We start from the raw sequence: 16,777 nt of genomic DNA, 5'->3' as shown, positions 1-16,777 counted from the left end.
TTGTTTGCCCACAAAGACTTGAGAGGCAGAGCCACTGACATATGTCTCTCCTTTAGCTGGTCAATACTCATCGGTCTGGTCGTTGTGGTTGGACTCAGTGTTGGGGCGTGGTTTCTGAGCCCCAAGGGGGAGAACCAGACGTACGTACACTACTCTACACACTCCTACAACTTGCCTCTCCCCTAGTTGTACCCCGATCACTAACATGTGAAAAATCCAGGATATGGCGCAGCTCCCTCATCCTCAGTTTCGCCAGTTGTTACATCATGTGGGGTACGTACAACCTTCCAGGCAACCGCTTCTTCAAACGCGAGAGCATTCCCCATCCATAGAGACAGAACACCAACTAACATGGGCTCCCCTAACTTGAACAGCAATCACATTCTTCGCACAATGGCACCCCCTCATCGAACCGCGCATGGCCAAGTTGCGCCCAGGATATCCAGGCGGAAGCTGAATGAATCGGAATGAAAGTCGGAGGAGGAAATATCTGGTTTATCCGCGAGATGTGCAAATCCCGTATAATGAGAGCAAGCTCCAAAATAGGATTCAGAACCAGCAGCGAAAGGAAAAAGAAATCTGCTCTCTTTCGCGGATCACTCAAACTTGGGAGTCACGGCGTTGGGCGGGAGTGCGTCTTTCCATGTCTTCCAATGCTACGTTGTATGCCAAACTCAACCTTAAGCCAGACATCTGCAACGTACACACATATATCATGATCCCTCATATCTCAGAGGACGAATATGCATGCATGCCACCTGGGTTTTATCACCGTACTGCTATTGGTGGTCTTAGTACTCCTACCTTGAACAAATGCCTGGGTATCTCACTTTCTTCCTCCTTCGCAATGATCACAGAACTGAGAAGTCCGTACAAGCAAATTCGACTCTGCCAATCACGACTTCCAGCCGCAAGTCCAATAAAATATGGGCGGCTTCTACGATCTTCGGTCGAGGTAGTGCCAACGCCTTTCGCCATTGTGCTTCAGTTGATTGCTTTGGCCCCACCATGGCCTTTCTTGTCCTCGGACGGTTCGTCGTCATCTTCGTCATCCTCGATGGCAGTGACTTCGATCTTTGTTTCTAGCACAGACGGGCTTCCAATAGCGCTTCCAATGCTCTGCCTACCAGAGAAGGTTGAGTCCGAAGCAGCACTGTTCCGTCTCTCTCGTTCCCGCTCATCTTCTTCTTCATCTCCATCTGAGAGATGCCCTAATATGGCTTGTAATACATCGGAGCCACCTGTACGGATGCTACCCCCAGATGGCGATTTGACTTCTTCCTCTTCATCGTTGTCAACCTTCTTAATTTCCACCTTGAGGACCTCTGGTACTGACTCTTCTTTCTCGCTATTTGCATCGCTAGCTCCTGGATCTTTTGATGCCTCAGCCGCGAGAGGGTCAGTGTCTCCAGGTGTTGGCGTCGGTGTTGGGTCTTCGGGAGCTCGAGGCTCATATTTAGGTACTATGGCACTGAGATCCAACTTTGGCAATTGTCGAACTGGTGAAGGATCTTTGTCTTTCAGCGGAGTTTCAGGAATCTGAGAAGTCTCTGTAAAGGCTTGAAGTTGACTTGATGGGTCTGCAACTTCGACTGGAGTCTGGGTTGACTCTTCTTCCTCTTCAAGACCTTCCGTGATCGTGTCTACCAGACTTCCGGTACTGGGTGTGTGTTTGTGTTTGTGTCGGCGTGCGGTGGCAGCTGAATTTTGGGCGATTGTAAGCGTATTATCTGGTGGAGTGCTCACGCCATCTCCTGCTTCCAAGGAGGCATCTTTGCGCAGAATTTGAACCTTCGATGAACCATCGTTGGGGGGCACGCGCTCACCATCACTCGCTTCTTGAGCCCCTGCGGCTTCTGCTGGAATTGTGTAACTCTCTTCTGGAATGAGATGGTACTCGTCGCATACTGTCTTAAACAGAATGTATAGACCATGAGTGCTTTCGACAGACCAGAATATCTCACGATGTTGAAACCAAGCATGCGCAAAGATCCTGTACACTCTTCGGAAAATGTTCGTCAGGTGCTTCATGCTGTTAGTGGCATTTCCCCCCTCACCACCCAAGGCGAGTCGCGACGGGAAGTTCCTCGGACTTGTGAGTACATTGGCAGCCCAGTCGAGTGTGTGATTGCAATAGTCAATGGCACAGCATGACTTGGGAGGATCATGGACGGCACATAAGTACTGCCATTCGCTGGCTCGCATTTCTGGACACGTCTGGCTCGAGCAGGCAGGTGTATCATTCATAAGGAATATGGAGACAATGTTTGCCTTCTGTGTGAGGAATCGACAGAGCTCATAAAGCCATAGATTTCTATCTACTGACTCGGCTTCGTTTAGCTGCGGAGGGGTGGTAATTTGCATGGCTGTTTCTTTCGTGATCGGAATGGTCTGATCGGAGGCTTCAGTGTGCGTCAAGGTCGCGTAAAGGGCTTTGAGGTGCTCCTGAAGCTGGAATGGCGAGTCAAGCTGGAAAGGATCTCAGATTAGCCAATGGATCTGATGTCCAAAATATTGCTGGCTCCGTGCCATACATACCTGACTGAGAGGAACCAGTGGAGGACCCATCACCATATCTACAGCCTTCGTACCAGGTCTAATTCTCCTCGCAGAGCCCTCATCTGGTTTGGAGGAGGTTTCGAGTTGAAATTCGCTCATGTCGCTTATTCCCGGGCTCTTTGGTCCATACTGAACTTCTGGGATAGGGGGGGGGGATGGGAGGCGTGGGGAGCTTGAAGGCGAAACGCCAGAGCGTGAAGGGTTTACGGCAGCCATAATGCCAGCAAAGAGGGACGCGGAGAGACGGAGAAGGAGGATCCTTGTTGTGACTTGCGAGTTGAGATAGTGGAGGAGACTGCGAGAGGGGCGACGCACTATGGAGAAGGCACGTTCCTCGGCCGCTGGTTCCTAGTAGGCAAGCAGGTCGTCGTCGTCGCAATCGTCTTCCTTTGGGTCTTCAGCGCTCTTGATGCTGTCGACCCACTCTTGGACACCGCGTGCCCCGGTACCAGAAAGAGAAGGTTTGCTTAAGCCTTGCTGGCGGTTACCGTCACCAGTCTCGCAGTCTCCCTCTCGGATCAATTTACGGATAAACAGGGAAGCCATCGGTGCATCGGCATGCATTCTAGATGTAGTTAACGTAAAGTCTTTTATGTAAAAGCGGCGTGATATGCTCGGCGCAGACGGAGCTAGCCGAAACCACGTGTCGCAGCTTGGCCGACCTCTTATTCACGTGGCAAGAGTTGACGTCAAACTTACGGCTAGGTCCTGACATCAACTACAATCCCACCATTTTCTTTCGTCTTCGGCACTTATTGAGGAACGCTGTTGCATTGATCATGAATGACGACGAGATCCCAGACCTCATCGACGCAAACCAGAACGGCAATTTGAATTCCTCAACTGTCAAACCAGATCAGTCCATTAAAAAGGTACCAATTACTATTGTCACAGGTAAGGATAGCGATTTACGATCTAATTCGCCGTCAGTAGCACTTATGATTTTGTGAAAGGCTACCTGGGTGCTGGCAAGACGACATTGCTGAACTACATTTTGACGGCCGAACATGGGAAGAAAATAGCAGTCCTGCTAAATGGTAAGCAGTCATGGTCACCTAACAAGCAAGATGAAGCCTACCAATCCGCTCACTTTAAAGGATGACTAATTCTGCTCGGGCCTTACAGAATTCGGTAACACTGCAGATATTGAGAAGTCTTTGACCGTTTCTAAGGGTTCCGAATCTTCAACCGAATGGATCCCCCTCGCCAATGGTTGCATATGCTGCAGCGTCAAAGACTCCGGGGTGGCAGCCCTGGAATCTCTCGTGGATCGCCAGAAGGATTTTGACTATATCCTCCTCGAGACAACAGGCGTTGCAGATCCAGGGAATATCGCACCGATGTTTTGGCTGGACGAGGGTTTGGGGAGCAGTATATACCTAGACGGTATCGTCACGGTTGTAGACGCAAAGAATGTCCTCAAAAGTCTGGACGAGCCAGCACCAGAAGAGATCCCAGAGGCCGAGCAAGAAGCGGAAAACCATCACCACCACACCCCACTCCTAACGACTGCTCATTTGCAAATCTCTCACGCAGATGTGATAATACTGAATAAAACTGACCTTGTCGAACCCTCTCAGCTCTCAAAAGTAAGAACGCGAATAACCTCGATCAACGGTCTGGCAAAGATCAGAGAGACTTCTCACTCTCGTGTGGAAAGTCTGTCCGGCACAGTCCTAGACCTTTCCGCATATTCGACCTTTCCCAGCGACTCAAAAGGACCATCGTTCTCGTCCAAAGGGCATTCCCACCTCGACCCCACTATCTCGACGATCACGCTGCCACTTCCCATTTTCGATGTGCAGAAACTTCCTCTACTTGAAGGCTGGCTCGAGACAGTCCTCTGGGAAGCCAACGAGCGGCAGGAAGGAAAGACACGCAAATACGAAATCCATCGAACGAAGGGCCTGGTAGTACTCACAGACGACACGATAAGAGTTGTACAGGGGGTACGGGAAATCTTCGAGATCATCGAACCACCGCAACCTGTACAGGACGAACGGGACCAGGACGCAGTCCCACCAGAGGGCAAAATTGTGTTCATCGGCAGGAACCTCGATCTCATAGGTACCGACGTCATTCCAATTCGCCCTTGAATACTGAAATCCACATTCTGTTCCTTTTTGTTCGCTTGGGCAGATCGGGCAAATAAGGCCGAGGACTGAAAATCATCCAACGTCTCTCTCATCGAAAAAGGGATGAGTCGCCCAAGGTCAACTCCTAGCATCGGCTCCGGAGAACAAACTGCAGCGACAACAGTGACAAGTAAGAGAAATAAGTGCTCCCTGCACGCTATCTCGGACTCTTGCGGACCCCACAGGGCCGTTTTGACTCATGTACGACAGCCCAACCCAGCCCCGATGCTAGGAGTAGCAGCGGCAGCCTATTTTACTCACCGGCCACGCCTCACTTCAACGGCAAACCTATCGCCAAAAGACACATCTTCCGTCTATGCATGTACCATTTCTACCTTCGGTCGGAAGTTTCCAAGGGGGGGACGTTCTCGGGGCGACCGAGCGAACCTCTGAAGGTTTCCTGTCCCCGCCTCCCTTCCTTCCCCCGTTTCAAGAGAGCACACTCTATCAGAGGCCAATCCTCCCCGACTGTTCCCCTCTACCTGGCTGATAGCGACAGGCCTACAGTGAGTAGATCCATCTCCAACGGATGGATCTTTGGAGAAACTCATGGAAACCACATATTGAGCAGAATAGAGTAATAAATACACCCAGAATCCATTTTGAAGGTTTTAGTGGCGCAGCGGTAGACCACAGATCAAATAGAAAAAGATCGATACCCCAACAGTTTTGAATTCGTTCGCATTTGGCATATCTGTCGTTATCGTTATTTGTGAGTTCTGTTCTCTCCTCACTTGAAAATTAGCTACCTCCCATGCGTGCCTACTCTTCATCCGAGTAGGCACAATCCACTGGCCTACATATCAGCAGTGGGCCCCTCAGGGACTAGATACCTTGAGGCACTTTGCTGCAGCTTTCTCTGCGGGACGATTTTTCCTTCCCGAGTCCCGCAATCCTTACCCAGGAGCCCCCTTCAACTCGGGGGCTCCTCTCCCTCCACGGGCACCTAGGTACCCATACCTTTTCTCCGCCCTGCCCTGCCTGCCCTGCCCTGCCCTATCCTTCCCTGGCCAAAAATAAAATATTGACCATCATTAACCCAAGGCACAGCGGGAAGAACAAAAGGAAAAACAAACAATAGTAACGGGAAGTCAATACTTCCAAGTAGCTTCTCATTTCAAGTCGTCGTCAGTCATTGAGTCTTCATTGTCCTTTTGCAAATCGTGAGTCAAAGCTGTCGTTCAACGTGACGTTTCGTTGCTCTTGCTCCCTTGTTCGTCTCGTTCGCCCAACAATAGCCAACAAGGAGAAACCCTCGCCAAAAGGAAAACAGTACACTTTCACCAGCCAGCCCTAAGCTACCGTAGTCGTTGTGGAGTGATATGGAAGAATAAATGCAGTGAGACAACCAACGTAGCAAACATCGTTCCGCACCCGCCCTTTGTTCTCAACATACAGTAGAGCTCAGGAGCGCGCCAAGTTATAGTGGCCAGTCCCGCAACCGACCCTCTGAGAGAGCGCCCGAAAGCCCCCACTTCCTCCTGAGGATATACAAACCAAGAAAGGCTAAAGAAAAAGCAAAAAGCAAAAAGCAAAAAGCAAAACAATGCACGCCATGCGATGGTTATTAATAGGAAGTGAGTCTGCTAGTCCACCCAATCCAATGCTTTACTATCCGCCAGGTCCATTCGTTCTTTGTTAACACCGAGCAGATTCCCAGATAGAGAAGAAGAAAACATGCCTCGCGGTCATTGGAGTTGATCCATGGTATCATTCGCTTTAAATCTCAGTATTGAATGTGTCAAAAATGGGGAAATGGTAAAACTTGCGGCTGGTGTTCTGGATATTTTCATGTGGAAATAATTCGTCTTTAGGGTTCGTAGATGTCGTTGTTCTATGGTGGAAACGTTCAGGTCATGGGCAACTTTTGTAGATGGTGCTTGAGGTTGATAGATTGCCGGCTTTAATCAATACGGCAGTGACCGCAAGATCAAAGAGCGCAGGTGATACCATAAGAGCATGGTGAAAATGCACAAGTAGGTTCGATTCTTACTAGTGCCGTCAGTGACAATGGCACAATAATGTTTAGACATGATTGCGATTGCCTGCAATAGTGGCAAGATTTGGGATCGGGTACAAGGTATAGCCCATCCGTTCTCGCACTGTGAAGACGAAAGTGGTTTCTGATTGCCCTGGGTTGATGAGTGGTCTTGATATCAGAATTAATCTATTGGCTCAGATGACACCTTCGATGTTGGTGACGAGTTCGTCCCGGTCTCCTCAATCGTAAGTTCTTGAGTCTGAGGTAGCTTCTCAATCGATTCGACTCCAGAATCAATAGCTGGCACAGGGTTCATCAGTCCAATTGTCTCCTGAGGAACATATGTCTCTATATTAACAGGACCTGAAGACATCATGGTGACATCAATTGAATAGTCAAGGGTAGGAGGTCCCGTAGTTGTGGTCCCGCAAGGAGAAAGGGCTACGCCGTCTTGTTTGATCTCTTCTGAAATCAATGAATTTCCAGCAGCTGCTTGATGATTTGTAGGTATTTTAGCGTCGTCTTCATCGTTGGTCGTCGACCTTAGAGCTAGTTCGGGGTTTACAGGTAATTTGGTATCTGCTTTCGTGCCCATGTGAACGTTGGTGGTTTCACTGCCTTCACCGCCGTTTGGATTCTCAGTGACGGTCTGGGGATCTGGGGATGTTGTAGTGTCTGCCTTCATGTCCATCTGAGCGTTGGGGTTGTTCGCATCTTCACTTCTAATTGGACTTTCCCTCTCGCCTTGATGACCTGTGGGAGTTGTTATGTCTGCATTCAAATTCGTTTGATTGCTAGTGGTGTCGACATCCTCACTCTCATTTTCTCGGCCACTGTGACGGAAAGGGGAAGTCTTGGGTAGCGGGAGATCTTTGTCTAGGCTTTCAGTAGAGGGGATTTGTGGAGTGTGTTTTGGAACAATGTCGCTGCTGTGGTCAAATATCTCATTCATGGTATGGGGAGGAGCAGTAGTATCTGGGATAGCAAGGATCTGCCTCACACTTTGCTCAGAAACAGGAGTATCCACGACACGAGGCTCCCTGCCCTGTTTCTGATACGTGTTTCCCGAGTCATTGCTTGAGCCTGGTACATCATGGGTGCTAAGATCGTCGCCAAGATTCAGAGGCTCATCGTAACCACTGTCTTCGTAGGGTAGTCTTGGAGGATATGGGTCTGCTGATTTCCACCGTCCAAGGCCGTTTTCCTCTGCATGTGGTGCAGAAGTATTCAGGTCTGGATGACTACCCAAAGCATTCAATTCAACAGCCACATTCGAATCCGTGAGACATTGTTCTGATGGGGAAGGACTGTAAGTAGGCAAAACGGTTTGACTTCCTCGAGGTGTGATATCTGATGTTGTAGAGTTTCTCGTCAGTAGGGGAGGGCGTCGGGAGGAATAGAGCTGGTTGGAATCTAAAGGTCCGGCGACGTCAACAGACTCATTGTCAAATTGGGATGCTTGATCTTCAAATTGTCTCTCTGCGTTTACATCATCTCCAAGGATTTGCATCTCCTCGAGGTTGAATGTGCCGCGGCGTACCAAGTATGCATGACCGTTCAAGTCAACCTCATCGTAAATCTCGCGATCCATGCCCGGGGAAATGGCGACAATGTTAGGCTCGACTTCATCAATGGGCTCTGTATTTTCAACGTCGGGAATCCAGTGGCGTCTTTCGTGGGTTCCAAGGTGCGCAAAATTGGTTGGCGGTCGTCTCCCTCTTGGCCTGTCATATGCTGAGCTTTCGCTCTCAAGTTCATAATTGGACGATTTCGGATAGGTGAATGTGTAGTCATCTCTTGAGCTTTCTGGAGAATAAGGAGTACAATCGAGCTCTTGGTGATCGTGGCTGAATCGTTCAAGGTCATCCCTCTCAACCGCATCTGCAGGGTCAATATATTCCTTTGGTGCCAACAGCTGCAACTGAGGCTTTCTTTGTGAAGACCGTGTCCCTGAAGAGCTGGAGCTGCCTTCGGGAAATAAGTCAACCAACTCCTTGGCAGAGAGGCGGTCGCGTGGGCGGGTGGACAAGCAGGTTCGAACGATGCTTTGATACCACTCTGGTACTTCCGAGGGGAACTCATCCACACTCAAGGGCGGTGCATGCCTCTCAGGTTCGTCATCGTCCATTGCCAATGCCCAGAGCGTCATGCCCAGCTGATACAAGTCGGACTTCTCGCCAATATACATTGAGATTCTTTGGTTGCTTGCAATCTTGACGGCGATTTCTGGAGGCTCCCATCCCACAGGGCACCCGCGTCTGTTGATGTCAATGATCTTGGCGTTGTTCTCACCGTCGACGACAATGTTGGATAAGGTAAAGTCGCCCTGAACATAACCTTCTTCATGTATCTCACTGAGTCCACGGACTGCATTTTCCGCCCATCGACATCGATCCTCCCAAGGAGTGCTTCCCCTATTGTCGTAGAGAAGATCCACAATCGCACCTCTCTCAGCGTAGCTGATAAGTAGCCCTTTGACTGTCTCCCGCATATCATCCACAATGATTGCTTCGAGTGCAATAACATTACCCGATCCATGAAGCGCGTGCAAGGCATTGATCTCATATAGGAACTCGTCAACGGTGTCTGGACCAGGAATTTCCTTCTTGATGTATACCCTGCCCTTGTGACGAATCTTGTATACAAAACCCGATAGATGAGAGTCAAAAATCAACTCACTTTCTTGGACTTCCATTGGTTGAAACTCTGTGTCGTCGAGTATATGGGCAACGGTGGTTCGAGGTGGGTATGGGATTATCTCATTCACATCCTCAGTGACGTGGACATGCAACCTACCATCGGTGGTTTCCAATTTGAGATTTGTGACCGTGTCATAGAACTGGATCTCGGGGAGAGAGTCACGGATCGATTCATAGATCTGCAAACTTTTATCACGCTGGAATTGAAGCTCCTTCAAGTCCATCTCCAAAGATCCGGGTTCGGCGTTGCGATAATCACATGAAATGGTTACGCGCCGCCAATGATTAGGTGTTTGAGCATAGGTAACGAAGAATTTCTCCCGATCGGACTTGTCTCTGAAATGCATACTCAAATTAAGAATCCATCGACTGTCGAGCTCTGCTCGCAGATCAGCTTTATCATCCACCATAGGTCTATCGCCATAATGGGATTCATCCGAAGAAGTAGTCGAAGGTGGTCTAGGAGGTCGGTTCTCGGTTTGAGACCACAAGTCGTCTGATGCCGCAGTCTGAAGGAGCGGGTCGAGTGAAGCGGGGGCGGACCTAACATTGGAATCGACGGCGACAGTTTCGGCCTTGACAGTATTGCCTATAGCAGGAGCAGACACTCGGCCAGGTTCCCAATTTGGCGGTGATGAAGTCGCCCTCGGTCGAGGCAAGGATGTTGATACATTTCGGGTGGAAGAGAGGGCTCTTCGTTCGGCATGACCGGGTTCAATGGCGAGAAGTCGTTCTCGTCGCTCTGAATTCTGGCGTCTGAAAGTGGCCTGTCTGGGGAGTCCGACTCCCACAGGCCTTGACGAGGATTGATCGTCTGTATAGGGACCGGAACGATCCCAGTCAGCGGGCCACTGGTCATCCTCGGGACACTCGATGGGGCTTTGAGTGGGGTCATCTTTGGCAAAGAAATGATGGATTTTCTGCCACATGCCCGAGGCGAATAAGTGTTTGTGCTGATGTGGCTCGGATTCGACTTGTCTCAGGGGTGAATCAACATTGTGAATTCTCTTTTTCATATTGTGAGGGCCGATGGTGGTTGGAGTTGACGTTGGCGAGCCAGGTGAGGGGCAATTCCAGCGACCCTCAACAAGCTCGGCCGGTTATCGATGGTCGGGTCACGCAACAGCAACAAGATACGGATAAATGGCAATCGGACATTGATTGTAGTGGTACAGTGAGAATATGGTGATGAATCCCAAAGGGCAAGAGGCGATGTTATTGGCGATAGAACATGGAAGAGCTGTGGGCGAGACGTGTGTCGTGTGGCTTTGTTGGCCCAAGGCGGTGTAGCCGGGACGTACAAGGTTCCAGATACTAGTTGACGGTGGCCGATGGCAAGATGAGTGGTGAGTTAGCGTGCGCAGTGTGGCGGGAAATGAATTGAACTGAGCTGAACTGGATTCACATTCAAAATTGCAGGAGGCTGGATAGATGTGGGAAGCACGAGTATGGATTTGAGAACAGATGATGTTGATGCAATTCCCGGCTGAGAAGCTGCCTTTAGCTGGCCGTCTGCAGGTCTGAGTCTGACCCTGACCCTGATGGTTGGATTCCAGGTCGATGAATTAGTGAGGCGAGGAGAACAGTAACAGGAACAGATGTGGGTTTTGATGCCAGTTCACCGCTTGTGCAAGGCCAAAAAGGCACAGGAGCGGACGGGGCCACTGGATTGATGGTCGTCGGTAGTGGTATAGCACTTGGTCGTAGGATTTGAATTGAGCGTGTTTGAGAAGCAACTTGGTGTTTGGTGGTGGACCGCGGACTGTCGACTGTCGACTACCACTGCCATCATGGTCAAATCGGGCTAGAGAGGACTTTGCTGGCAGCTGCCCAGCGTCTCGCTAGTGGGAGCTAGGGAAGCCTTCCAGCTGGCCCCAGCACTTGTTCAACGAAGCACCCAATTACTACGATACCAGCGCCTTGGGGGGGGGGGCGTCTCTAATGCATAGGAACGGCTCCCCCCGGGTTCCGTATGCCTGATGAATGCCTGAGACCTGAGAAATGCAGCCTAACCCTCACTCCCTGGGCGTGCAGGGTGAGGGGTGTGGATTTCTCCTTCTCCCTACTTGCCTGTCCCAACCTAACTTGGGTTGCTACCAACTCGCAGGTCGTTAGTAATAGTTAGAACCCCCTCCGGATTCCGCCCTAGCCTTAGCCTAGCCCTAGGCCTCGACTAAGCCTGACTTGCCCGAAGACCTGACAGGCAGGCCACGAGGGCTGGCCATATAGAACATTCTGTACGCAAGACCCGTGTTCGCTTTAACTGGCGCTGGAGGTTGTTGGGGTCTTGGGGTCTTGGGAGCCCTGGGATCCTGCGGCCCCTTCCTGCTGCTCGTATCCTTATTCTTATATTAGGCGAAGGCGGACTTGATGCAAGGCAGACAAAGCGTTGGGTTAATAACACAAGCCCAACGTCCAATGTGGTCTGTATTACGCCGTACTATCTGCTCGACGCACAAGTTCACAACTCACGACTCACGAGGCAGCACATACTCCCTTACTCCGTACTCGTACTGCCACTCCAACAGTACGGGGTATATTATTCGTCCTGCTTGTCCTCTTCTGCCAACCACCGCCACCAACTAGTATCATTTCAGCCTACTACTACTGTACTCCGTCCCAACGACCATACTAATGGGTAGTACTCGTTTCTTTTTCGTCTCGTCTTGCTGTCAAAAGAACTCCTCCTCGTCTCCTATTCATGGCATCGTTTCCCAATTTGAGCATGTATCACATTTTCTGTCCACCACTCCCACTCCTGGTAAATCTCCGACTGCAACCACCATTCGTCGTCAACCCGCCCAACTCCATCCACGTGCATTCGTATCGTACTTGTTGTCCACGCCCAGCGCCTCTCGCTTCTCCTTCAAACCTTGGTTACTGCGACTATTGCGCCTACTGCACCCTTCAACATCTCTTCTCCAACCTCTGCCTCATGACCACTCACATCCATCTAGTTTGGGCCTTAGGTTCGATTTGTCGCCTTAAGTTGGGCAGGAATGGTATTCCATGCTATTTCCTCCCTTTCAATTTCCCCATTGGTTATATTCAACCTCCTTCATTGTCCGGGTCGCTGATTTTCTCAAGCGCTTACATCATTCCTTCTTTTTACCAGCTCCGCACCGCCCTCCCAAGCCATCCGCAAGGCCTAACATCGGCACCACGATCTCAATGAACCACATCAAGCAATCCCAACCATTACCCCAGACCCAAAACCACTGCCCAACGTCACGATCAGCATCATCTTACTTCCTTTAGCCAATTCAACTTCATCCTTAATCACCCCTGACTCTTCTCCATCCCGTGTTGCAAGAAGAAACCCATTTTGCATAGCTGATTTGAAAAAATTTGGCATCACGAGTGTTCCTCAACCGTTTCGGCTCATCCTGGCCCAGCCTCGTAACACACCGCTACTTCTCCTATTCACTGCTTGCACCCTTCCCTTGCGATGTGGACCAGAAAATATGGCCAACAAGTACCGACTTTCCGGACGAACCCGCATCGTTCAGAATCAACTGTCTCGCTTCAGCGACTGCTAACCTGCATTGGGCTCCGGACATCGACATGGACTCCCCGATAGAAGGAAAGATGATGTCCAAGGCAACACTAAACTATTGTCGTGGTCTGCCTCTTCGGTACTACCCACAAACCCCTGACCGGGGCACAGAGAAAACCTCGTCCTGGGCTTTCTAAAGATCAGCAATCGGTAAGTGGCTTTATTCCCGAGTTGGCGAGAATGTGTTGGCCATTCGTAGTAATGATTCAACCAGGCGAGTGCTTGCTCCCCATAAAGAAAACACGTGAGCAATACAGCATCGGATTGTGCGCAACTGACTCCGGAGTAAAGTACTGTCTACATAAGCCAGCGCCATCCGATGCTCCACATTTACTAGGGTCATGCAATCCGCCATACAGTATCTCCATCCACAATATTATCGGAAACTCCCCAGTGTGGGCTGATGAAACACGATCTCCTTGTCTGCACCTGATGAAATTAAATATGGAGTACACGGTTATGGAAATGCCCTGGTGCCTGGTCTCCTTCCTGACCGCCGCAGGTGAAGAGTGTGCGCGGTCCTTGGAACGAACAGGAACCCTGCTTCCCGCCTCTGACCTCTCGGCTCCCCGTGACCGAAGTACACTGTACTCGTATATGTCTCCGCAGGACTTCGGCAATTGGGCAACTCTGGATCAGGAAGTTGATCTGCGTCCTGTCCGTCTCAGATTTGGGAAATAAAAGCACCGCTCGGTACACCGCTTCTCCCCCTCATCAACCATCGGAAAGAACAGGAAGTTGGAATGAACGATCACGATCTTGAAAGAACGGTTCGACTGCAAATTCGGATAAATGGACGATAGATATACCTGTCTTGCCTGGTTGGATCATGCATCCAAGTCCCTACACGGCCGGCGACGTATCGACCAGAGGTCCCCATACGAGGCAAGCAGCCACAAGACTTCGCGGGTAGTGGGTGATAAGCGGTAGTGAAATAAAAACGCTAGCAAGGCTGAGACTAGATCGAGACGTTGGCTATGGCGAAGCTGTGAATGCGTGTGCGTGTGCGTGTGCTCCTTATCTATTGGGCGGGCAAGCAGCCTTTCGGGAGGACGACAGTGCCGATGACGAGTATTCCGGGACACTTGAATGCTGAGAAGGTATATATAATCACCTTGGCAAGGTCTCATCTATTCCACTATGCAGCGTAGAAAGTGTGACGATGGAGATTGGAAGCAAGATTGATCAAGTGGGTGAGGATTTATATTCATTGATTCCTTCACCAATATTGGTGAAAGGATTGATTGATTACATGATGCCTCAACAGATACTTCCTGGCCAGAAATATCCGTCTGTCGCCATGGACACTGCCATCAGCTTCCGGTTTCCCCCCTTTCCATCCAGTGGCAAGGAAGTTCAATAATATACAAATATATGCGTAGGTAGGGGTAAATAGATATAATTTGGCGTCTGCGAAAAAATATCCCATACAACACAGTAGTCCGAACTGTATACAGCCTTGCCGCTTTCGCAGAACCAAAAACCAAAAAACCAAAAACAACAAAAAAAGGAAACATTCTCGGTGACTGCCCCTGAGCCCAATCTTCACTTCTGACCGGAGAGCCAGTCGTCGGGGGTCAGGGACGAAATCGAAGACGAAAGCCGACTTCACCACCAGGGCCATCGGCCTTCCTGACCTCGCGGCCATGGCTGCCCATCCAGTAGCCGGTACTATCACCCCCACACCCTTCAGTCCATACAGATCGGCCGGCTTGCTGGACAACATAGGTGAAACGGGCGATGGTGTCGGCCTCACTGACCTGCTGTGCGTTAAAGTGCTTGCGCACCACGGCAGCCAGCTGCGACCCTGGCTCGCGTGGACCGAGATACGTCGTCGAGGTGGAGGATGGGGAGGAGGGCGGGTGAGGCTGAGTCCGGGCCTGAGTCTGATCGCTGCTTTGCGTGGCGTCCGGGGGCTCTATGGACTGTGCTACCGTAGACCCCGTTGTGCTGGATGTCTCTGCATTCAATTCTTTCGTCATGGTCTTATCCTTCTCGCCCTGGCGAAGGTTGTTCTTAGATTTGCCGATCTTGTTGGAAGATGTGGTGGTGGTACCGTTGATCTGTTGGTCATGGTCGAGTTTCCGTCTTCGGTGCTTCTCTTCGCGAAGTCTGCGACGAGCAAGTACTGCTGAAGGGGCTCGGAGGCCTGTCTGTGATGAGTTGTATATGATGTCGGCGTGCGGATGGGAGAAAGTGGAAGGGACGTGAAGGCGGTAGGCTGTCCGGTAGGTCCGGAGAACGGCGTTGGGAGTTGAGATCCAATCTGTCTGCTACACGAACGTCAAAGTCAGTTTTCCTGGGACTTCGTATTCAATGCCCTTCTGACATACACGCGGAAGTTTGGGATCCTTGTCCACAACGCTAGGAGGATTGATGGCTACTGCCGGAGCAGACCCAGCCAAGACGTTCACAGGGGCTTTGGCAGAAGAGCCATTGACTATACGTTTGGTCTTGGGGATCCCTGGGCCGCTGGTCGGGCCTATATGGTTCTTGCCATCTTTGTGATTTGGTACCGAACTGGAAGTTTCAGACCTCGAATCATCGATGTTTCGCTTGTGTGCGGGTGGCATGATTTTGGCTTCGACTAGGCCAGTGTGATCAGTTGAAGAGGGTCTGCCGCGGCTGGAAACAACTGCAGTAAGCTCTTTAAGTCATCATGTATTATGAGATCCGCATAGACACGTATATAGTTATTGTGAGAGGAGTTGGCAGCATACAATCACCGTGGGTCGTCGTCGGCAGAAATTCAATGGGTATCAGGGACACGCGCAGGCGCACTTTGATGGGGAGAATTATGATATCATCGGGCGGCTCAAGGTTTCCCGGTCTTGGCAGGTACCTCATACAGATGAGGCACAGATAATCTTACTGCCCTGTATGAAGTATCCAGAATAACACTTCGAATTCTGGGGGAGAGCTCCTGATGGTTAAGGATCTTAGCTACCTCCACGCCCGCGAAGGAAGAAGTGCTTGAGTCAGCTTAAGTGATAGAATGGCTCTGCCCTTCCTCACCACCGCATTTTCAATGGGCGATGCATGTATTCCCCCGGAAGTCACTACATGATGGTAACAATACTGCCTTTGGTATGATGGTGACCACCAAGGTCGTGCTTTGATTGTAACGAATGCAATGGAAGAGATCAAGCAGGAGGGAAGACCTATAATCCAAAACCGCATAGTCAATTGCGCAAATTAAATTTCAAAGGCAAGTTTCCAAACAAGGCCATCACGTACAAGACAGTAAGGCAACCTTTAGACATACGACTACGACCCCGGAATAGACTAATGATTCTGGATACAAACACAGGAATTCGCAAATCACCCGACCTTCAATGTCTGCAGTACTCTATTAAAGACAGGGAAACGAAGGCTGCCGTTGGTCAACTCAAAGATATGCCATTGATTGGAGAGGAGATGATATCCCACTAACATCGCAAAGTTCAACGACCATTGAAAACTCCAGAGACAAGCCCGATATAGGTCCGAATGACATGGTGAGCTGATTGGTAGTCGTTGGAAAAAGTTAACAGCACCGGTATCATGCTGAATTGTTGTTGGGGTCCATCCCAGTCTGTGTCAGGGCTGATGCAGTCCTTTACGGAGATGAAGCCTGATCTGAAACGTTGAATTCTGCCTGAGGCAAGAAGAAGAGCGTACTCACCACGATGTTAGACCTGATTACTGGGTGCTGTGAATTATAAAAAAAAGGGCCCTGTTCGGGTGGATGGAAAACCCCACAAGTAGATGTGAGACTCCAGCTCGGGTCCAAAATCCCGAGCTTGCACATGTTTTCGCGTGGCCCTAATACACACAACTCAATACCGCGAACCCTGATAAGCTGAAC

At 50.3% G+C, this 16,777-nt stretch overlaps 4 protein-coding genes across 4 annotated transcripts; 1 reads left to right on the top strand and 3 right to left on the bottom strand.

The window, feature by feature from the left end:
* Positions 1–984: 984 nt before the first annotated feature.
* Positions 985–2,658, bottom strand: A1O9_04578 (uncharacterized protein; the record flags this gene model as incomplete). Its single annotated transcript, XM_013406868.1, has 2 exons — positions 985–2,469; positions 2,539–2,658. The coding sequence occupies 2 exons, from the start codon at positions 2,656–2,658 to the stop codon at positions 985–987; spliced, it is 1,605 nt and encodes a 534-aa protein (XP_013262322.1).
* A 680-nt stretch (positions 2,659–3,338) lies between these two features.
* A1O9_04577 (uncharacterized protein) lies at positions 3,339–4,655 on the top strand (the record flags this gene model as incomplete). Its single annotated transcript, XM_013406867.1, has 3 exons — positions 3,339–3,453; positions 3,513–3,596; positions 3,685–4,655. The coding sequence occupies 3 exons, from the start codon at positions 3,339–3,341 to the stop codon at positions 4,653–4,655; spliced, it is 1,170 nt and encodes a 389-aa protein (XP_013262321.1).
* A 2,201-nt stretch (positions 4,656–6,856) lies between these two features.
* A1O9_04576 (serine/threonine protein kinase) lies at positions 6,857–10,390 on the bottom strand (the record flags this gene model as incomplete). The annotated part of the gene is made up of 1 exon (XM_013406866.1): positions 6,857–10,390. The coding sequence occupies one exon, from the start codon at positions 10,388–10,390 to the stop codon at positions 6,857–6,859; it is 3,534 nt and encodes a 1,177-aa protein (XP_013262320.1).
* A 4,117-nt stretch (positions 10,391–14,507) lies between these two features.
* A1O9_04575 (uncharacterized protein) lies at positions 14,508–15,503 on the bottom strand (the record flags this gene model as incomplete). Its single annotated transcript, XM_013406865.1, has 2 exons — positions 14,508–15,200; positions 15,264–15,503. The coding sequence occupies 2 exons, from the start codon at positions 15,501–15,503 to the stop codon at positions 14,508–14,510; spliced, it is 933 nt and encodes a 310-aa protein (XP_013262319.1).
* Positions 15,504–16,777: the final 1,274 nt, after the last annotated feature.

This window comes from Exophiala aquamarina, assembly GCF_000709125.1.
Source record: "Exophiala aquamarina CBS 119918 chromosome Unknown aczIA-supercont1.3, whole genome shotgun sequence".
NCBI classification, from domain to species: domain Eukaryota; kingdom Fungi; phylum Ascomycota; class Eurotiomycetes; order Chaetothyriales; family Herpotrichiellaceae; genus Exophiala; species Exophiala aquamarina.
This window is presented reverse-complemented; position numbering and strand designations above follow the sequence as displayed.